Raw genomic sequence first — 23,519 nt, 5'->3', positions numbered from 1 at the left:
ACATTGTGTTTACCACTGCTGAAAGCTGAATATATTTTTCTGATGTTCTTGAAAAATTTAGATACATTGTATCTGTAAAATAAATGTGACAGAGTAAATGTGAACGAGAGCAAACAGCACAGGATGCCCGAGGCAACCTGGTCACATGACCAAATATACCTCGCGGTGCAATTATAATGGTTTGGACGAGGTTATTTCTAACAACATTTTCATTGTCAATTTATATTCCTCGTGAACACGAGGTGTAAAGTCGAATTTACACGTCTTTGGAGGTTGTATTTTAGTCACATAACACGGGGAAGACAATTACGCTACAATTAAGAATCCATACGCTGGGAATTGTGTAATCACAGGAATAGGCTATTCGGGACCAAGGGAATGGGTTGTGGGGGGTAGATCAGAGAGGGAGCAGAGTCACGGTTGGAGGAAAATGCGAATTGAATTCCGTCAGAAGCCACGGGCTGCCTTCCTTTATATTAAAACAAAAATTCGCTAATAACACTGCCTTAAAAGAGGCATTAATTATTGACTTAAAGCTTCCGTGACTTAAAGCTTTCCTCCTGATGACGATCGCTTGTGTTGTGATCGAAACGTCGTAGTTTTTTTTCTTTAAACCTAATTACGTGACTTTAGCGAAAGACCCAAAGAATAAGAAGCAATTAAGCAACGTCTTGGAGACAGCATCTTATTTACAGGGTGCTTAAAAAAATGTAAACACTTATATGTGACTATCTTTTTTAATGGAAAAAGAATGGATAATACACTAACATGATAACAAATGTATGTTAATAGCTTCAAAAAGTCAGTCTCCACGTGTTCGCCATCATTGTCAACACATGCCAAATCCCGGAGGCACATTTCTTGTGATATTGTTGCAAATTCTCAGAAGTGTTTTTGTTAAGCACCCTGTGTAGACCCCGCGGTGTAAAGTGTCGTCTACAACTCTTAATTCTCTAATCTATCTGGCCTCTGTATGCTGTGAAGAAGGGTCATTGGCCAAAACGGCTGTACATATTCCATTGCATCGCAACAAGCTCGTAAGAAATGGTGGCGGCTTGAAGGATGCCATCATCCAGCAGTGGATTGAACCATGGCAGGTGAGAAAACGGAAGTCGCCGGGGTTGGCGAGATGTTAACTCCGTCGCCAGGTATACAGGAGGCCGTGGGTGCTAACCCGACCTTGATGCCTGCTGAATGTTTTGAGTTTGCGGTGTCTCCCCGTGGTCGCGTGGATTTCTCTCCAGGTCCTCCGTTTTTTCCATCCACATTTAGAATCATGCGCTTAGGAGCATTCTGGCTGTTCTACCTTTGCAAACGATAAGCCACTTCGTTGAGCTATCATGTGTTATAGCCAGGTCGCTTCTGAAAAAGAGCTACATTAGATAATTATCTAATATTCGGGGGGGCGCCGGATTTTTTAAAACGCCGGATATTGCATCATTTAAAATAGCTTTTGCAAATTATTGGATAACATTGTTTTTAGGTGTTGTATATGTTTTTTTATTATTTGGTTACTATATGAAATTGGCATAAATTTCCACCAAAAAATCCTACCGTAATAAGTGTATTTACTGTACCGTACTTACCCCTCCAATCTCGAAGGCTGCATGGGGTACATTTATATATACACATATACGTGCAGTATTTTAATTGTTTAAGTTGTATGTAGCGTATAATATACTGTGTATAATATTTAACACCCGAAACCGTTTTGTTTGTCATGCCACATGGTGCCCGATCGCATTTTGGAACGGTCTTGCCGGTTTCGCCCGGGACTGCCGGATTAACGTTAGAAGCGGGATAATCGATGATCAGCCGTGTGTGTGTGTATATATTGAAGGGTGGGTAGGTGGGGGGAGATGCTTTACATCGGTGAACAAAACTAAAGCGACGTCGAAGTTTTAATTGAATCCTCCCAAAAGAGTTTTGGGAGTTCGGCGGTCGTCTGTGACGTGCGGGGAGGAATTCCCGTGACGTCACGGGGTCCCGGATGCCGCGCGCGCGCGTGCGCGAGCGCGCGAGCAGCTGGCGACCGCCGGGGCCTCGTGTGGCGCTGCAGCCCCCCCCCATCACCACCACCACCGCTGCGCTCTCTCCTCAATTCCCTCGCTCGCCGTGCCCTTTCCACCATACTTCACCGCAATTGACCTCGACATCTCAGCCGCGCTTGTTTCTCGTTCTCACCGACGAAGAGGTTTTTTTTGGGGGGGGGGCGGGGAGGGAAGGGGGGTGGAGTGTAATCGTTTCTTGGTTAAAGAGAGGGCCCTTCAAGCGACTCTGGGCGAGAGAGCGCGTGCGTGTGTCTGTGCGCGCTTTTAGATTAAAATAAAAATTCCCTCTAAATCATTCAGATGCTTAATTAACATTTTAAACAGACTGGAATATATCACCGGCTTATTTTAAAAGAAAAATCGTCAGAAATATACGCGTGGCGGTCATTGCGATTCGGAGTCTGCGCTTTGTGTGCCGTGGCCTAGCTCAAGCCCGTGGAGCCCACGGTCTTGCCTAAATTCCTCCCCGGCGTTGCGGTCGAGGAAATCGGCAGGAGAGAGCGAGGAGGCTCGCGCGTGTTTGTTGGAGTTACTGGGATAGTTCGGTCCACCATGAGACGGCGCAGCATGTGAGCCAACCCGGCCCGAGTCATTTGCGTCCGGGAGATGCCACGAAGCCGGGCCGGGAACCCTTCGCGCCGCCACAGCCACGGGGAAAGGAGCTCGGCCCCGACATCCGAGCAGTAGGAGGCGCGGAGGCAACATGGGGGACATCTACGACCCCCTGAATCCCACAGAGTAAGTAGTGCGCTGGGGTGGGCGCGCTCACGGGGGCTTCCTTTCAGGTACAACAGCAGTGGAAGCTGTGGCACTGTCGGCGGCAGCAGCAGTGGCACTATCGGCGGCAGCAGCTGTGGCACTGTCGGCCTCAGCCAGTGGCACTGTCGGCCTCAGCCAGTGGCACTGTCGGCCTCAGCCAGTGGCACTGTCGGCGGCAGCAGTGGCACTGTCGGCGACAGCTCAACAGTACCAGCAATGCAACAGCACAATGCCAATTACAGCAGTTGCATGCGCAAAAGCAGCTGGGGCAGTATAAGTAGCAATCGCAGCAATGCCAGTCGTGGCCTCAGTATCTGTAGCAGTGGCAGCTGCTGTATAGAAAGAAGATGTGCACCTTTGTGTTGCAGTCGTGTTACTTAGCAGCAATCGGCACCTTTTTTGAGGAGCTAAGTCTTCACGTATCGTCTAGAACATGTCTTGAGGACCGAGGCCTTTCCACGTGTCCCTCTTAAGTTGTACGTGATCGCATCTTCTCACGGCCACCACGACGGGTCATGTTGCCCACCACATTAACGTAGCGTTCCCTTAAGTTGCCACTTAACCCAGATTGATGCGACCCCTGAGCTCGGCCTAGGGAACGGATTTTTTTTAATGGGACCTTAAAGACTCCAGGTGAGTCTTTGCTTTTCGAGAAGCTGGGCTGGCCCAGTTGTGTAGCATTGCCAAGGTAGTGTAAATGAGTGCGAATGTGATGTATGTACGATATGCGTAGATTGCGTGTGTATGTTTGTGAATGAGGTATGCATATAGGTTTGCTTGAGGGTGTGAGTCTAGGTGCATATTACTGAGTATTAGTGTGTTTTGCCAACTCGGAAACCTGAGTTTGTTTTCAGGCCACTTAACATCAGTGGCGACTGATAACTGCAGCGGTCCTGGGCCTCCCTTAGATGGACACAGCCTTAAATAAGTAGCAAGTGCGATGTTTAAACCTCAACATTGGAGTGCTAGCCACACCACCTCCTCGCACACTGTTCCGCCCTTAATAGGTGCTCGCTAACAACACTTTCCCCTACAATTTGCGACTACAGGAGGCGGGGGGGGGGGTCTTCGTAATGAGTGTTCGGAAATAGGCTTCGTCAGGGTCGTGTCTTGCAAAACGCTCATTTCCACCATCTCTAGAAAAACATTAGATTTTCAACTTCAAAAGCATTTACCTTTATTATTTTTTTTATACAGTTCTTCCACCAGCGTCTCTGCATCTACACCACCAACATCTCCGCATCATCTGCTATTCTGTCTGGTCATGCGTGTCACGCGACCATTTACATCAGTATCAAACGCCAGATGTTGTCGCTACATTGTTGGTATTTAAGTCTCAACAACAATAACAACGACGATTACGTGTGCGCCACTCGCTAAGGACGAGACAACGAAGCTTCCTTGTCCCCCCCCTATCCTCCATGCCATTGATCGGCAAAACCAAACAGCCCCCAGCCCAACAAAGTGATGCGCAGGGGTCGCCACGCAGAACTGGAGGGGGTTTCCTAGAGAAGGTCCCCGCCTCCCAAGCAAAGCGGCGAGCCGGCTCCTGCTGACGACGATGGTCATCGTCGTCGTGGTGGTGGTGGTGGTTGTTGTTGGTGTTGGTGAGTGTGTCCAGAGCCCTCCTCGCCAACTCTCCCACCACTACGGCGACTGACTCTTCCGGGGGGGGGGGGGGGTGTGGACACAGCAGCCGTCCTCGGGATGGCTGTGTGGGGGTGGGGGTTAGGAGGCTGCTGTTGCTCCTGCTGCTGTTCCTGCTGCTGTTGCTGCTGCTGCCCGCCTGTGTGTCTCCTGCTCGGCATGCCGGCCAAGTCTCCCCGTCCTCCCTTGCGCCTCTCACCCCCACCACCACCTCCTCCACCGGCGCAGCCAACATGGCGCTTGCGTGGCCATTACGCGCTGCTGCTGATGCTGCTGCTATTGCTGCTGCTACAACTGGTACTTGTGCAGCTGTTCTTGCTGCCGATGGTATCTGTAGGGAACTGCTGTGTGGTGGGAGTCACTGTTGCGACGATAGCTGTTGTCGATGCCCACCGCCGCCGCCGCCGCTGCTGCTGTCGTAAAACTGCCGCGTGGGCCTGGAGACTTGCGGGCCGAGAAAACAAAGAGGCAGCGCGCCCGCTGCTGTTCACCGTCGGCCATGCCCCCCCCTCCTCCTCCTACCCCCACCGACGACCCTCCTCCCCCTCCTCCTCCTCATCATCATCCTCCCCATTGCCTCCCCACGAGTCCCCTGTTCATCCCGTCGCTCATCTTCTCGCTGCTGCCCGTCCAAACCTGCACCCCGTCCTCGCCGTTCTTCTCATTCTCCTCGTTAAGTCCCCGGTATAATTTATCACCACGCACATTATGACCTCTGTTAATTTGTGTGTGTGTTTTTTTTCTGCCCCGTCCCCCCTTTGCTCCAAAGGCCGTTCGACCTGCGTGTTCACCTCTTCGTCTTCCCCTTAACCTCGCGGTTATCCCCCCCCCCCCGCTCTCTTCATCCCCTCGGTGTGTATCCTATCTCCGCCCAGTCCCCTCTTCATCCCCTCCATCCTGCCCCGCTGTTAATCCCCCTCGCCCATTCCCCCTCGCAGTTCGACCTGCGTGTTCGTCTCCTGCTCTCATGCTGGTACCCCTCTCAAGCATTACCTCGAGGTTAAACCGCCCTCCCTGTTGATCCCCTCGCTGTTCCAGCCTCCCTCCTTCACCCTCTACCCCCTCCCTCCCTCGCTGTTGATCCCCTCGCTGTTGATCCCCTCGCTGTTCCAGCCTCCCTCCTTCACCCTCTACCCCCTCCCTGCCTCCCTGTTGAACCCCTCGCTGTTGATCCCCTCGCTGTTCCAGCCTCCCTCCTTCACCCTCTACCCCCTCCCTCCCTCGCTCCCTCGCTGTTGATCCCCTCGCTGTTTAAATCCCGATGTGATCACGTGGGAGCGGACAGACTCCATAGTTGCTGCTCGGCATGGCGGCGCACACCACGGACGCCGCCCCCTAGCCAGTGTCGTCCACCCGGTATTTACGACGGTGGCGAGTGGTGGTGACGGTGGCGATCACGGTGTGGCTGTGGCGATGGCGATGATCATCACGGTGCGATCGGCGTCGTTGCACCGCCACTAGCGCGGGGCCTCTGTAACGACGTCGTCGCGGTGTGCGTGTGTGGTGGTCATTGCACTCGTGTAAGTCTTTGTTGTTTGTGCGGATTGTTGGTCGCCCTTGCTGTTGTGTGCTGGAGCTGTGGCTCGCACGATCTGCTGCCTCGCGTTCGTTCGTGTTGTCCGCGTGGTCCGTGACTTTACGGATCATTATATCCGTCGCTCCCTCCTCGCTCGTACGTAACGATTTTCTTTTTAAACCCGAGGCCAGATATTCGTTAGTACAGTTACTATGGCATACATCGTGTCATGTGTGTACACGTTTTAATTAATTGCATACGCATTCTGCGTATACACCAGTACCGTATATATGTATACACGCACTTATGGCCACGTGTGTGTACAGTATACGTATGGTCAGAGTGGGTTACTGCATTGAACCTGCCCATCCGGGTTAGAAGCCAATTTGTATCACTGACCGCTGATGCATTTTATCCTGAGCCCGTAAGGGCCCTCTCACTTTGGTTGACACAGCCTAAAAACGTGTGCATGGTGCATGGTCAACACCAGCACTGGGAAGACAAAGGGGGCTGGGCGTGGTCGTGGCCACACCCTGTGTGTATGTTGTTGCATCGCTTTTAGTAGGAGCTTGCTAATTTGTACATGCCTAAATGTTTTTTGCCGTGGGATGCGGTTATTGTATATGTTCTCTAGGTTAACATTTGGTGTTTTTCATGTTATGTACAGTACGTTCTGCGTACCGTATATAAAATAAATGTGACCGCAGATATACTGCATGCACTGTGTACTGTTTATGATGGGTGTTAAGATATACATCTGAATGTGGTTGTGTGTACCCCATGTTTACATGTACTGCTCTGTTAATCCACTACTAGATGATGACCTCCCCATGCCGTGCGGGTTCTGTAAGTGCTTTGACCATACTTCACCCACGCTGGTCGGTGCAAGTTGATGAAGGTGGAGAGAATTCCAATTTGATTCATAACTGTATGCTGTACTGGTGTACCCTATACTTGACTGTATATGAGTTGGTACGTAGATTTTACCTGTTTCTGTATAGAATATCTGTTGGTATTCTTTTTGTCATATGTGTATGACGTTGGATTGCCCTCGAGCTGTAACTGCCTGTATAATTGATCTGCTCATATTTGTCTCCCTTGCCCTTGCTCCTTCCTGGTTGCTGGATATTGTTTAGAGAAGACGATATAGAGGTAACCACAAACTCAACTGTCACTTTTCACATCTTTACACTTCAAAAATTTTCTTAATATGACACTGCAGGCTTGATGATTTTTTAATGATTGTTTTTTTTGGTGATAAATTACTGCTCTGTACTCATGTTTTTATTGTATCCTGCCCCTCTGCACCATTGCAAACCTACCAGCTATCTCCTGAGCCGACGCCAAGTGTGCCTGTACAGAGCAGACCGACACCCGGGCTTCAGGCAGCCAGCCTTCAAGCACCTCAAAGGACGGGTGCAGTGCGGAACTCCAAAATTGACTTGAAAAACAAGAGCCGACAAAAGATCTGCTTCAGCATCGCGCCAAACAAGATCCTGAAGCTGCGACCTCTCGCCATCGCCAATGAAGCTGAGAATCTGTGGGAGGAGAAAAATCTGAGCCTCTCGACTCAAGAGGGTTCTGACATGAACGCACCAAGCACTTCATCGCAAGCGCCCGCGGTGGGGAGCGAAGGGGACCTCCCGAGTCCTGATGCTCAGTTGAGCCAAAGTTTTACACCTCCAAAAGAGTTCAAAATTGAATGGAACAAAATGCATTACAAGAAGGCGCACCTGATTGGAAATGTTGCCAGATCAGTTGATCAGAAACCTGATGGTGCGAACGCTGGTGGCGTGGATGTGAGTGGTGGTGACGATGAGACTTCCAAAGCTGTCGTTAACACTGAAGCAGCCGAAACGGGTGATAAACTTGTGCTGGCTGAAATATCTTCAGATTCTGAATTGACTCCAGTGCAGCCAGTGTCCAGTGTCGTCATAGCAGCTGAGATTATAGTTAAGGACACTCCAGATGCTACAGAATTAACATTAACCACGAAGGAAAGTAATTCTCAACAGACTGGAAATGCTCAGAAAAGCGGTCAAATAATAGAGGTTTTACAAAACAGTGAAAGGTGCAAAATTGTTTCTTATAGGAACATCAAGGTTGATGTACAATCACAAAAGGTGAAACGGAAGGCCAGTCGATGGGACATACCAAAAGATGCTGAAAAGCCTGTAGAACAGACCATAGACAGTCCCTTAAATAAAGATGCTTTGAGCTCAAACGTTTTGGCACCAAAAACATCTGACAGTTTAGTGGGAACTATGCAGTCTTGTTTGCCCACCACTGTTGTAGACGCGAGCATTATTGACGAAAGTAAAGAAGCAGTGCTTGATTCTGAGCCCGAACACAAGACAGCCAGCGTAGCTTCTGCATGCTCGGATGTGATTTCTTCATCGCAATTTAAACAGCCTACGCAGGTTGACGTAATTTCACAAGAAATGTGTGTTTCGATTGAGGAAAATAATGACACTTCACTAAATCAACCTGTGCAATTTCAGATGAGTACAGAAAATGATGTTCCTCCTGAGCCGCACGTTAGTGTAACCGAGAGTCCAAAATGCAATGAAGAGGCCGATGATGAGAAAGATATGACAGAGTCTTGCTCAAGCCATTCTCTCTCAGCCAGTAGAATGTCCAGCCCTACAGGTTCTGTTCAAGCTGACCCCACGCTTCCTTCGGCTTGCAGCATGGATGACGAAAGCACGCACAAATCTGATACAGAGTCCGATTCAGAAGATGAAAGCGATGGGGAGTACAGGTACCCCAGAGTGAAGCTGCAGTCAGTTGTCGTCGTTCCTGCAACCTCACTAGCAGCTGCTGCCGAAGGTGACGGTCGCACACTTTCAATTGTGCATCAGAGTGATAGCAGTTCCAAAGACAGCAGTGACGTGGATGAAATGCACAAGACGTCCGATAAGGTGACCGAAAGTGACTCTACAGATGGGAGCGAGAGTCCGAAATGCCAACCCACAAACGATGAGGTTGCTGAACATCACTTGGATAGCAGCAAGGCAGACACTGAGCAGACTAGTGAAAACAAAGAAATGCACGGTGTTGATGTTGAGGAACTTCAGAATAAGCAAGACAAGGGGACGTGTGAACCCGATGAAAATAATGACACAGTCGAGAAGTCTCAAGAACAGGATCATGTTGAGTTAGAGAAAGAGATAAATAAGGATGATTTGGAAGATACAGAGATGGCTGACGCATCTGATGACGTTACAAATGTTGAACATACTTCCGTGATTGATTATGAAAAAACCACATCCATAATAGATAAAGAGACTGTTCATGTGAATGAAATTTCACCAACTCCATGTGTTACCAAACAGACCTTAGATGTGGAAAATAAGGAGCTGGATACACTAGAAGTGAACATCTCAACACCATCAGGTGAAAATGGTTGTTCGACTCCAGCAGCAGATGAAAAACATGTTGGGCAAAGTACGGAGGTTGTAATTGAAAGCGTTGATACATCTGGAAATGATCCTTCTGTTGTTAAAAGCGAATCCATTGATATTGTAGATGAAGCACAAATTGACCCTTTGCAAACGTCTAATATTGGTACCTTGAGTCATCCTATTAGTGAAAAATGTCAGGAAAATAAAGATGATTCCAAAATTGTAAAATCACAAACGCAAGAAGTTTGTAGTAAAGACGGCCTGGAAATGCAGCACAAGTCTGTGTCAAAATCTGACACGAAGTCTGAAAAACAAGAGACTTCCTGTAAAGTGTTAGGAACTGTAGAAAAAACAAATGTGCAGGGTAGCTCAAAGGAAAGGTCAGAAAGAAGTGGCGATGGGAAACAAGGGTCCAGAGACGTTTCCAGCAGGCAACGCAACTCACTTGATAGGCAGCGAAAATCACAGGATCGTTCATCTGGACAAAGCAAGGCACAAGAAAGTGTAAGCCATCGAGGTAGCTCAAAAGAGAAGTCTGATGCACATCGAAGGTCAGACCGCAGTCGATCGAGAGACTGCACGGAGCGGAGTAGAGATCGCGTACGCAAACCTAGCCGATCAAGAGAGCATGCAAGCCGGCGCAGCAGATCTCGAAATCGAATGGAAAAAAGAAGTAGATCCAGGGAGCGAGCTAGCAGACGCAGTAGATCGAGGAACCGCTCGGACCGATCCAGAGATCGGCAAGAGCGACGCAGTCGTTCCAAAGACCGTCCAGAGAGGCGCAGCCGATCAAAGAATCGGTCTGACAGATTGAGGGATTGGCCTGACAGGCGGAGTCGGTCAAGGGATCGTTCAGACAGACGAAGCAGGTCCAGAGACCGTTTGGATCGAAGAAGCAGGTCCAGGAATCGGTCGGACAAAGTCAGGGATGTGGTGGACAGGAGAAGTAGATCCAGAGGCCGTGCTAGGAGGAGTCGGGAGCGCGTGGAAAGACGAAGCCGATCTCGAGACCGTTCAGATCGCCGAAGCCGCTCAAGAGACCGAACTGAGCGCTTGGACAAAAGAAGCCGTTCTCGAGATCGTACTGACAGGCGGGGTCGGTTTATTGAGCGGACAAGAGGACGTTCGAGAGATCGCACTGACAGAAGAAGTCATTCTCGTGATCGTAATCTCAGGGCACACTCGAAAGAACGAGGAGGGGGAGGAGGCAGAAGCCGATCGAGGGACCGAAGTGATAGGCACACCAGCTTTAGATCCGAAAGAAGGCAAAGTCCCACACATCATGAGCCTAGTAAAACATCAAGCCAATCTTCACAGAATCACTCAAGAGATGCCCCTGAAAAACGCGACTCGGGAGACAAATCAGGACACCCAACGTCATCGTCATGTTCTAATTCCGCTGCAGAAAATCGTCACAGTAGTCATAAGACTTCGGAGAGTTCAAGTTCTAAGCAACATTCAGCAAGCGGTGTGAGTGATAGAAAATCAATGGAAGAAAAATCAAGCAGTCACATGACGACAAAACAAGAAGGCAGTTATAAAACTCAGTCTTGGGTTCCAGAGAGTAGACATGCTCCACACCAAGAACAAACTGGTGCCAAAACTAATTCTGGGCCAGCTTTTGACACTCAGTCGGGTTTATTGAAAAGCCATGAAAGCAGCCATCAACAGATAAATAACCCGACACAACAAGCTGGCAACATGCTAATGCAGCCAGATAGGTGGAGTACAACCAAACCAAATCAGGATTTCTTTATAAATTCTCAGAATGTGTGTCAGTACTCGGAGGTAGCCTATCAATTTAACACACCTTATTGTCAGGCAGACTTTCCTGTAAATCACATTTCTCAAGATGAGTTGTATTACAACCAACAGTTGGGGTTGAACATGATTAACATGCATTTTCAGCATGGACCTGGAATGGCTGGAGGTAATGCTTTACTTGCTGGTCAGGCTCATCCCCATCAAGGACCCATGCCTTTTAATCAACAAATGTTGCACAGCGCACCATCAAATAACTTTGCACACAAGACGTTGCTCCCAAACCCTCGGGGTAACAATTTAGAAGTTCCGTCCTTAATTAAGGAAGTTCCTTCTTTAATTAAGACCGAGAAACCCAACAGTGACCTGGAGTTGTCTTCCAAAAGAGACAAAAGTAATGAAAATGAGCAGGACTCCAATAAACAGGAAAATGAAAATAATTTTTCTCGCGACACAGCAAAAAAAGAGGTGAAAGATGAGTCAAAATTGCAGCAGGGCAAAACTCCAAAAACACGCCGGAGAAGAGTTATCTCGGATTCTGAATCTGACAGTGAAACCGACTTTGGAGATGCGAAACTAGACGGCACCACGGATGGGGAGACCAATAAGCAGACGGAGGTTTTTGAGGAGCTCAATTGGCCAATGGAGAATTTTGAAGATGCTGCCAAGTGGAAGGCGATGGCAGCTGAAGGAAGAATGCCTTCATATTTCGACATTCTTGGAGAGAACCATTATCTGTCGGAAAGGTATTGAAAATTATTTATCTTTTGGCTTCGGTTTATTTGGACTCATTATACTGGAGTTGTAAATATATCACTGCATATTTTTGCTTTTATATGCTGGAATTCATATTTCCCGGTTAAGTACGTAATTAGCGCTGACCTGCTTTTTATACAGTAATTTTTGAAGATTTAATTCTAAGTTATTTCTCCTGTGATGACAGCATTGCTTTTATTTACACTTAATGTGGGCTTTTTGGAAAGTCCTGGCAGTCTTTTTTTTTTCCCTAGAATAGCACGATGTCCATGTTTCTCTAATTGTAATTAATTTTTTTTAAACCAGGAAAAAATCTAAATCTCATCGAGACATCAAGAAAATGAAGTGTGAATGTTCCATGTCGGAGGAGGAGCGAGAACAGGGACTGGTTGCGTGCGGAGAGGACTGTCTGAATCGCCTGCTCATGATCGAATGGTGAGAACATTTATTTTATCTTATTGACACTCGTATACAAAATATACTATTTAAATGAGTGCTCTGAATATTTATCTTGACTGTTTTGAGAATTGTGGCTTTAAGTAATAAATTAACGTTTTGTATTGCTATGTAACCAATTTTTACGGCCTATTAATCCACCGTTAGATGAATGCCTCCTGTTGGTTATGGTGATTGACCATAGTTCTCCATGACGGTCAGTGTGGATTGGTGAAGGGGCTGCCAAGTTCATGTATCACCCCCCCCCCCCTCCTGATGTTAGCTGTGCTTGGGCATCGGAACTATAGTTAGTGGCTTCATATAGCAAAGTATGCTAACTGCTGCGCCGCTTTTGACAAGCTGTAAATAATTTAGTAATGTAAGCCAAAGTTCCTAAAAGCCTCTTGCACATTGGTGTTCATCTGGAGGAGTAAATTGTTGAATATGTTGTCATGGTGTCTTGTCTCTGGTGCAGCTCATCGCGTTGTCCAACGGGAGAGTTGTGCACCAACCGGAGGTTTCAGAAGCGCGAGTATGCTAAGGTGGAGGTCTTCAAGACGGACAAGAAAGGCTGGGGCCTTCGCACCTCCGTAGACCTACAAGCGTGAGTAGTCTATAAGCAATCAGATGTGTTCGTGGTGAACTGGTATTGGGTGATCCTAAGACGTAGGTTTTCACAGCCAGTATTGATTTTCTTATAGTTAGGACATGTAGCGATCTGGTTGCATTTCAACCTTGAGACCCTCTACTACACGAAATAGACGTAACATTACATGGTACAAACGGTTAATGAGCCCACTTATTTCAGATCATCGGTTGAAGAACATTTCTTGCAAACAAATTTAGCAATTACGTCATTTCTCTTGAAACTACTTCAAGCATCTTCAGGTCCAGGAAGTCAGAATGAAATAGAGGAAATGTGTTTAGATCATTTCGAGACCTAATTCAAATATCAGTTGTGAATTAAAATAATAAGTGGTTCAATAATTTAATGAAACAAACACAATTACATTTATTCTGTGTATCATTCAGGTTGTGTTGGTAAGCTGATATATGTAGTATTTTGCTCACCGCGTGAATAGTGTCAAAAGGCTATAAAGGTCCCCCCCCCCGATATTCACCAATGGTCGTTTTTTGTTGGAACGTGCAGAGGCACCTTTGTTCTCGAGTACTGTGGTGAAGTGCTTGACTACAAGGAGTTCAAAACGAGGGCCAAAGAGTACGCGCGCAACAAGAACATTCACTTCTACTTCATGGCCTTGAAGAATGAGGAGGTAACACTGCCGGTTCTGGTGTGCGCCAAGACAGAATGTTGCACACAGTTAAGAAAATTCAAGGCAATTGTGAGCAAATGCAAAGTGTTACAGTGATACCTTGTATTTTACTCATGTGTATCATGTTCACAGATCATAGACGCTACGCTGAAAGGAAATTGTTCAAGGTTTATGAATCACAGCTGTGATCCCAACTGTGAAACACAAAAGGTATGCATATGTTTTTATAAGCCAGCTATGATGATGTTTTACAATATGTTATGTTTCGATTTAAAGCTTTCGTGACTGCAGGGATTCATCTTCTGGGTTCTTTCGGTAAAGTCACGTAGAATGGAGATAAAATAAGAAAAATAATAATAACAATAAAAATTCTCACGACGTTTCGGCCACATCACAAGTAGCCTTCCTCAGGTGAAGAAACAGGACTGTCCAGAAGACAGCGCTTGAGTCAACCTTGCCAACCTTGGAAGCGTCTTTTAAGCTGTGTGGGAGGAACAGAACGCCTTGACAAAGGAGTTTACGTATAAATTAGCATGTAACTGGGGGATCAGCATGATGTTGGTGTGAGGGATGAGCACCACGGAGAGTGACGAGCTCGGACCGGAGGAGGGGAGAGGAGTTTACATATAAATTAGCATGTAACTGGCGGATTAGCATGATGTTGGTGTGAGGGATTAGCACCACGGAGAGCGACGAGCTTTGTTCGGACGGACGAGTCCATCTATGTACGGAACGGAGGAGGGGGGGAGGAGTTTACATAGCAACAGTAAATTAGCATCTAACTGGGGGATTAGCATGATGTTAGTATGGGCGATTAACACCACGGAGAGTGACGAGCTTTGTTCAGACGGACGAGTTCATCTATGTTCGGAACGGAGGAGGGGGGGGAAGAGGAGGAAACGGCCACGGTGCGCTGCTCTGTCCTGTGTTGCGTTATAACTATGCTATAAACTGGACTACTATACAATACAATATTATACCTTCCAATCTAAACTACATTGTATAATATCGTATCCATAGACAAACCCCACCCTTCGAATTATACAATGCGTTACTATACACTACCCTATACTTTAGACTATAAAATATTAGACTTGTAGTATTATACTATGTATTATTCTACTAACCCTACTGTATACCACACTGCTGTATATTCACTATACAATTACGGTACTATATATTGCCTTATAAATTATGTTAAACATTGCACTGTTATACTATTTATTATATACACAATGCTATAAACTAAACTATTGACCGTCGTGTGAAAGGTACTAAGAGGCAGTGCCAGCGAATGGACTGCGGTCTGAAAGTCACCATAAAATACAATCAATCAAGAACTGATATGGTTTATAACGTCTTTCCAATGGTTACTAAGCCAGAATCCATCTTCTCGGTTGAAATTGTCTGTGTTTGTATATGTGGATAGCCTCATGAACGAATCTCTCATGGTAGCCAGGTGGCTTGCAGAGAACCTCCGTCTAGGAGAAGTCAATGTCACGTGAACCCACTTAATTATAACAGTGATCTGCCACGGCTGAGGTGTTCGTCCTACCGTGTTTCAAGTCTGCTTTTGTTCACGGATGCGGTCCGAGATATGTCGTTTGGTTTCTCCAATGTAGCTGCTACCACAGAGGCAACTTAGTTTGTAGACGCCCGGGTACTGTATGTCTGGAACCACATCTTTTACAGACAGAACCAGATCACGGATTTTATGTACTGTGTTGAATCGGACCTGGATCTTGTGTTTATTCAGGATTTTGGAGATCTTTTTTTGTGACCCCCGCAATGTAGGGTAAAGTGATGGTTTTGAATGGCTCCTCAAGAGGATCCTTCTTCATGGTTGGAGTGATGGCTTTGCGGATTGTGTAGTCGGAGTAACCATTAGCCTTGAGAGCTTGGTGTACGTGCTTGAGTTCACTAGCAATGTGTTCCTGGTCAGAAATGCATTGGGCTCTATGGTATAGAGTCTTGATGAGGGAATTCTTCTGGGATGGATGGTGGTGGGAATCCGGTTTTAAGTAAGCATCCGTATGGGTAGCTTTCCTGTAGACAGAGTGGCTCATTGAACCATCAGCATTTTGTGTAATAATAAATAGTATAACAGTGTAATGTTTCACATAATTCATAAGGCAATATATAGTACCGTAATTGTATAGTGAATATACAGCAGTGTGGTATACAGTAGGGTTAGTAGAATAATACAGAGTGGAATACTACAAGTCTAATATTTTATAGTCTAAAGTATAGGGTAGTGTATAGTAACGCATTGTATAATCAAAGGGTGGGGTTTGTCTATGGATACGATATTATACAATGTAGTTTAGATTGGAAGGTATAATATTGTATTGTATAGTAGTCTAGTTTATAGCATAGTTATAACGCAACACAGGACAGAGCAGCGCACCGTGGCCGTTTCCTCTTACCCCCCTCCTCCGTTCCGAACATAGATGGACTCGTCCGTCTGAACAAAGCTCGTCGCTCTCCGTGGTGTTAATCGCCCATACTAACATCATGCTAATCCCCCAGTTACATGCTAATTTACTGTGGATATGTAAACTTCTCTCCCCCCTCCTCCGTTCCGTACATAGATGGACTTGTCCGTCTGAACAAAGCTCGTCGCTCTCCGTGGTGCTCATCCCTCACACCAACATCATGCTAATCCCCCAGTTACATGCTAACTTATATGTAAACTCCTTTGTCAAGGCGCTCTGTTCTTCCCACACAGCTTAAAAGACGCTTCCAACCTTGGCAGGGTTCACTCAAGCGCTGTCTTCCGGACAGTCCTGTTTCTTCACCTGAGGAAGGCTAGTTGTGTTGTAGCCGAAACGTCGTGAATTTTATTCTATTATTTTTATTATTTTATTTCCATTCTACGTGACTTTACCGAAAGAACCCAGAAGATGAATATGTTATGTTTTTATAATAGCACATTTTGTCCAAAGAACAAATGTCTGACTTGGCAGCTTGCATACAAAATAGTTTCCTGCCAATTTGTTATGATATATGTAGTGACATCGCGGGATGTCACCGTGTAATGCCGGCCCTAGAGAGGTACGGTGTGCGGTTTATTGACATTGCAGACACCACAAGGATGTGGGTGCAGTACCGGCCCTAGAGGGGCTCGGTGAGCGCTGATCAAAAGCGCTGGATGGCACCACGCTTGGCGTGCAGTGCCGTCCCCTACATGATAGGGTGTGGGAGTGCCATCCATGGAAATGGGGTTACTGAGGGCCATGGCACTCTGGTTGACCCCAGAGGACACGTGACCGGTTAAGTCTACACAGGGGGGCCCCCAGTGGGGGCTAGTGGTGGTCACGTGTCAGGGTCAAGATTCTGCTCGAGGATTCTGGAAGGTGGTCGTGGCCGAGGGCGGAGCCAGCCACAGAGGATATAAGGCGGGTCCCCCAGAGGGACCGGCGCTGTTGTTCATCCTGAAGAAACCTTCGTCTACGTTCTACGTCCTACAGTGTCTCCAACACGCGGACCTGGACCCAAGCTGTGGTCCGGTCCGTTGTAGCTAGTTACAGTGTAGTTAGTGTAGTTAGCCTGGTGGTCACCACCATAAGTTGTTATTCTCTTAAGGGGCAGTTACCCCGTGTGTTGGTGTTAATAAATGTGTTGCCTCCAAGAGTACGTCTGCGACTCAGTTGAACTCACTACATATACACTAGTAGGTACCCACGGAACCCGAAATACGAAGGGGGTCTGTTCTGAAGACACAAAGACAAAGATCCCCGTATAGCCTTAATAGATTGTTGGGGGCAAGTGCTGTTAGCGATTAGCACCGATGAAGGCCGCCACGGCACACGAAGGGGGTGGGTGGCCAGCACCACGTCCAGCTACCTTTGTCTCCCCAGTGGCGATGTTCACACTGCACTGGGTACTCGGGTTTCTAGCGCATCGGAGCGCTAACCGCTGCCCTGCTGCTCGTGACATGCACGCATACACACTCCAAGCGGTGTGGGATGGTGCTAAGTATTAAATTATGTTAATGAATCCAGTCGGGCTCCCCGATTGGTTGCAGTGTGTGACGTCACCGCGATCAAGTAGACAACCAGAGGGGCAGAATGTTACAGGAAAAAAGCGTCTGTGTATTACATAAGATGTTACATGGTGTGTACATGAAACCAACGACTTTCATTACTTGTAGAAATTTGAATGCTTGTGTGTGCTATATTAAGCGTGGGAAGTGGTAGTTTCGTTTATCGCGCACTGTAATGAACCTTGCGACCCGAGTTAAATTCTTTATCCTAACAGCCACCATCGTTGAGGAATATCTGAACCGTTACTGGGCCTCCCCAAGGTTTACCCAGCCTTAAATAAGTACCTGGTGCGGTGTATAAACATCAAAACTGGGGAAATGTGACTGGGTGCGGTGCTGGCCACCCACCACCTTATGTGCTGTGCTGGCCTTCATAAGTGATCACTTAACAGCAGTTGCCCCAACAGTCTGTTAAATGCTATATGGGGGATCTTTGTAAAGAGTCAGTCTTTCATAATACTTGTAGAACAAAAAGCGGGCATTCAATTACATAGTATATTTATACATTTCGTGCCTTGCTTTTAAGCCCACCCAGGATGATTGTGATAAGATTATTTGCATGACCTTGATGTGAAGGTGAGCAGGGTTGGGTCCAAATGGTTCTACAGGAATATCTTGCACTTTCGTATGGTTAGGGACCAGAACATGGACGAATGTTAAAAATGGACGAATGTCACAGCAGAGCCTTTATTTAGCCTTGCTCTGGAAGTTTGATTATGTCAAGCTTTTCTTGCAATTTGAAAACCTTATGGGTTCTTTTAGCTTTACTATCACCACACTTAGGACCCATCATGAATATATTAAAGCACAAAAATGAGTCAGTTTAATACGTAGGCTTTCGCGACCAATATTCATACGAGGTTTTTTTTGGGTTAGATCGCTTAAATATATAAATGTCATTAAAACCTCCACCACTTGACACAGCCAACAATCAGATGGTAAATGTTGTGGCTTGGCTCTCCAACACACCGGCGTGCTGTTCTAGTGATTAATTGGCATGTTCTGTTTACGTGACAACCGTTATTAGTTGGCTGTGTCGGGTGGTGGCGGGTTTTAACGACACATTTACGTGATCTAACCCAAAAAAAACCTATGGACAAAAATAATTATTTTACTGTAATCACAAAAATAAGCACGTTATGAATACTGTACATGTGTTTTATGATAACGAAAATAACTAGGAACGCTGTAGTATGACACTGTTATGACAAAAATAACTGAATTGTTTACAGTATAAGCACAGAAATAAGTACAGTATTAATATATGAATAAACGCAAATATAAGAGATGCTTACTGAATGACTTTTAGTCAAAGAATGAATAATAAAGATGGCGTGTGGCGCGAACGTCGTGGAAGGTTTGGGATGAAATCGGACTAAAGAGGAAAGCACGTGGACGAAATTTGAAATGTAGTTATAATTTAAAACGGCTGAAAGAGTGAAGCGATGGAAGTCAAGGTGTTGCTGTATTTAGAAATAACGGTTGCAGTAAATGAGCGAGCAAATGTTTGATGGATGCTCTGTTGTCATATTGCAGTGGACGGTGAACGGTCAGCTGAGAGTTGGCTTCTTTAGCAGGAGGTTAGTTCCTGCTGGCACGGAGTTGACCTTCGACTACCAGTTCCAGCGATACGGGTACGTATATTTGCTTTGTACAGTGTTTCCCTGAATTAATGTGTTGTTATACCTTCTGCATATAATGTGTTTTTTTGGGGGATGCTTACGAATTAATTTATATATAAATATTTTTAATCCGATTCACAAATCTGAAAAGATTGAACCACATTCAAAACAATGCTGACCTGTTAACTAGCTCGATGCTGCACAGGAACATCACATGCCAGGAACTTTCAGTGTAGTACTGTACAGTAACTTCTAAAACGTTGGATTGTGCAATCCAGAAGTGTCCTTTGTGGCTTAATTGGGGTATTTTAACCGATTTTCAGAAAAGGAAAAAAAATGTAAATTAGTTAAATTTGATCTTCATCGAAATGACAGGGTTTTGTTAAGAAATATAATAACCCACCCCTGAATTCGTAACTACAACTATCATCAATTGTGGGTGATATCTGAAACTGTTTGAATAATATCTGAAACTGTTTGAGGCCTCATTCAGAAACCTGTGTGGTCAAACAATTAATTTGACGAACACGGCATGGGGAGTCCTTCATCCAAATGGCATTCAGTTAATTATTGGGAGGGTGTAGGATGCACACGACTCATGAGGCCATTTATCACCATCCAGGAAAGAGGCCCAGAAATGCTTCTGTGGCTCCGCCAACTGCCGAGGGGTGCTTGGCGGGGAGAACCGCACAAGTGTGCGTTCATCCGTGGGGAAGGGTCAGCGGGCAAAGGAGAAGGATCGCGCGAGGAAAAAGGACTCTGTAAGTATCGTTGAAATTAATGTAATTTTGTTTGGCTACACAAGGGGGGGTGTGCAACCTTGTTTTAGTACGGGCCACATTGAGACGGGTCACGTGGAAGCTTGGCGAACGTGACGTCACTTTAGCCGAAGTGATACCAACGTTCTTGCAAGTATTGCGTCGTATTCGTGAACACGACGTTGTTTGGGAGCAAAAGTTGGCATGGTAGCGTGTACGTGGCAAACCGTTTGCCGAGTTGTTGCCGAGCGTTCGTTTACCCTCGTTCGCAAACTGGTTAAAACCTTGCCTCAGACTCTTTCCAGCTAGTAGAACCCAAGGTTGCACACTGCCGGGCTGCACTGAGTATTTGACGTTCTGCAGGTGGTGTATTTCTATAAGCAGCCCTGTGAAGCCTTGTGAGCATGTGGCGATAATCAGAATTTAGGTGTTTTTCTGCGGTGTTTTCATGTTGCCCATCTTTTTTGTGTACGATTCAAACCTTAAAAATAAGCACAAGGCAAAAGTGACTTATAACAATACAGTCACGTTTAGCTTACATCAACACACACAGATTATGATACTTCAGTGTTCTGAGGTAACTAAATCAGCTTGTTATAACATGCCAAACCATTACCACCTAAGTTAATTTCAGTACAAGGTGACTTGCCATAACCCTTCCTCCTTGCTATGATTATCTCGTGTTTTTTTGCATTTTCATTGGCGTCAACATTTCATTTCCCCCACATTTTTTGGACCCTTGACCTCATGAAAGCAAAGCATGTGGTAACGGGTGGAGCCAATTCCATCGTTCGTTTAGGCTGAGCGTGCGCCGTCTGTGTCTTGGCTTGCACGTGTTGCAGAACGCTCACGGCAAGATGCCTTTATACATTGTGCCTGCGGAGCACATGAGGAAAAGCACGCTCGAGAAGCACTGGGAGACTACCGTACCCAAGTACAAGTTGGACCAGTGCGAGCAGGTCGAGGGCCCCGCGATGATAAGCGCGCAGCACATTTCGGAGGTGGAATTGGCAAAGCGGAGGGAAAAGGAAACGCATCGGCTGGAACGAGTGTTGCAGCTCGTCCAGGCGTTTGCCGCGGCGAACATTCCTCTAAACAAAATGGACCATCCGGTTTTGCACAAATTTTTGGAGCAGAACCTAAAGATTGTTGGCATAATTCCGCAAGCCTCCGCGTTGAGGAGCATGTATCTACCAAAAGTGTATGAATTTCACATGAGGGAACTCAAGGATAAACTCGGCCAGTACCGTCACATTGCCATTGTCACCGACGAGACAACAGACATCGATGATCGCTACGTATTAAACATAATTGCAGTGCCTAGCTTATTGAGTGAAGGTACCAGCCTTGTTGATGAGACCGAGTTGAAGGCCTACTTGATCGAGTCTCGTGTATTAGAACGAACCAACTTCAAAACCGTTAGTGAAGCTGTGCTCAGGGCGACACAGAAAGCGAGCATCGACTTTGATAAGGTGTCTGCGTTTGTGACGGACCACGCCACTTACATTTACAAAGCGTGGGAGAGAAGTCTGAAGGCAATCTTTCCCAATGCCGTTCATGTGACATGCACAGCCCACATATTGAGTCTCGTTAGTGAGATTTGGCAGAACAAGTTTGAAGAGGTCCATCAGCTGATTGTCGCTTTAAACAACACGTTTACGGTTTGTCCAGCACGCAAGTTCCGCTTCAGAAATTTCCTAAAAGGTAAAGGCGTGACTCCGACAACTCCACCAGTCTTTGTCATGGCTCGGTGGAACACCTTGTTCGATTCCGCCGATTACCTTCGCGAACACCTTCACGATTGCATAGAGTTTTTCAAGTGCGAGCAGAAGACGAGCGGAAGCCTTGTTATGGAGGGAATTATCAAGTTGGCTCAGAGCCATACCGTGCAAGAGCAACTTGAAATATTGGACACATACACCACCAGGCTGAGACAGACGCTCGCGAAGTGCGAGGGCACTCGGAGCATGTCGGCATGCGTGTTTGACGAGCTGCGTGATCTCGCACTGTGGGCACAGACTGTCGCAGAGCTGGCACCCACGGCGGCAGCCGATGCCCTCTTCGATTCGGCCACGCGGCTTCGGCAGTACCTGGACTTTGAAAGCCCATGCTGCTTTAGTCAGCCCGCCGCTCGCTTCCTGTCTGCCTGCCGTGTGTTTGACCCGGCCAAAGCCAGGGTCCTGCCAATTGATTTGAGAGAAATCTGTAATGCTATCCCTTTGCTGGAGGATAGCGTGGCAGGTCACACTCAGCTCCGCTTGTACCTGGATAACCTAAGCAACTTTGTGCCGACCGCTCCAGTTTTGTTTTGGAGGAATCTGTCCAACACGTTCCCTGAACTTTCGCGTGTTGCCTTGGCGTGCCTGTCCATTCCACTGAACAACATCGATGCCGAGAGGAACTTTTCTAAGTACTCGCACGTTCTAGTGTCAGAAGTTGCAGTGTGAAGGAAGAGGAGGGGACGGTGTTTGCCGTTGTTAAACGTGTGCACATTTTTGCGGAAGTGGCATTTTAATAAGTTCATCAACTTCCTCTTGCACATCACAACACTGAGTATTGTCTTGCTGCTGCCACGCACAAACATTTTTTATTTAACATATTTATATACGTATATTTAAAATCTTATGGAAATGCCATAACTAACCACTGGCAATGTAATGAAGGCGATTTTGTGTTTGTGCATTGAGTTACCGTTAACCATTTAGAAGTTATGTTTTGCAACCTTGCAATTTATTTACATTTTATTTCGGTTTGCCGCCAGTAAGAAATGGTGTAAGCAACTTCCTTATTTCATATCTACATTATCTTTATTTAATTTATGCCAGTTGGAATTTTTGCACTTGACGATTGTACATTGTGCAGTCCAAGCTGTATCGAACTGCTTATCAATCAATTGCTAGTAGCTTATTGATCATTGCTGTAGTCATTTGAATCAGAGATGTAGATGGATTTTCCCCTTTTTGCATAGGGTGTTGATGGATGTGTATTGTGTTTACGAAATGATGTGTTTGTTTTAGTGCAATTATGCAAGTGGACCATAAGAGTTATATTAGTACGTAACATTGGTCATTTGTATTTGTTGAATGTGGTCCAGTTAACTGCACGGTATTTTTGCATGTTGTTTTACAATGGGTCCAGTTGGGTGTTAATGCATTACAATAAAGCGATATTGGACATTTTATCTGGCACGGTGAATGGTCTAGACGCGTCATTAAATATGCAGAATCTTTTGCCTGTGCATAATGAAGATGTCTGAATAAGCAGCTGTGTCCTATTGCAGTCATTGGAGTGTTTTATTCAATATTGATGATCAGTACACACAATAAATACACAATTAAACCAAACTGTGTCATTGGCTAAATATACCAAATGAAATGTGCAAAATGATGAGTATTGGTTTGTGATTAAAATCTTGCTTGAAATAGTATGTTGCCAATTTGGGAATACCTTCAAATGTACTGCATATACGTATTAAAACGTTAAGAAGTGGC

The 23,519-nt window shown here is 46.1% G+C and overlaps 1 protein-coding gene across 7 annotated transcripts in view; it reads left to right on the top strand.

The window, feature by feature from the left end:
• Positions 1–1,970: 1,970 nt before the first annotated feature.
• Positions 1,971–23,519, top strand: part of SETD2 (SET domain containing 2, histone lysine methyltransferase) — a 41,107-nt gene continuing 19,558 nt past the window's right edge. For 2 of the 7 annotated variants that reach the window (XM_032951491.2, XM_032951490.2), the window contains exons 1-9: positions 4,833–5,141; positions 7,110–7,125; positions 7,299–11,884; positions 12,201–12,329; positions 12,805–12,933; positions 13,480–13,603; positions 13,736–13,813; positions 19,185–19,282; positions 19,893–20,031. In XM_032951491.2, coding sequence (XP_032807382.2) covers positions 4,843–5,141; positions 7,110–7,125; positions 7,299–11,884; positions 12,201–12,329; positions 12,805–12,933; positions 13,480–13,603; positions 13,736–13,813; positions 19,185–19,282; positions 19,893–20,031 — 5,598 coding nt within the window. In that variant the 5' untranslated portion in view covers positions 4,833–4,842. Of the gene's footprint in view, positions 2,790–4,735; positions 4,755–4,827; positions 5,142–5,314; positions 5,814–5,839; positions 5,978–7,109; positions 7,126–7,298; positions 11,885–12,200; positions 12,330–12,804; positions 12,934–13,479; positions 13,604–13,735; positions 13,814–19,184; positions 19,283–19,892; positions 20,032–20,870; positions 23,373–23,519 lie in introns of those variants that run through there. The other 5 variants (XM_076066117.1, XM_032951492.2, XM_076066116.1 and 2 more) reach the window with 5 other exon arrangements.

Source organism: Petromyzon marinus, chromosome 10, assembly GCF_048934315.1.
Source record: "Petromyzon marinus isolate PM22_M1 ecotype Great Lakes invasive population chromosome 10, UKy_Petmar_22M1.pri1.0, whole genome shotgun sequence".
Taxonomy (NCBI): Eukaryota; Metazoa; Chordata; class Hyperoartia; order Petromyzontiformes; family Petromyzontidae; genus Petromyzon; species Petromyzon marinus.
The sequence above is the reverse complement of the archived record's forward strand: the minus strand, read 5'-3'. Positions and strand labels throughout refer to the sequence as shown.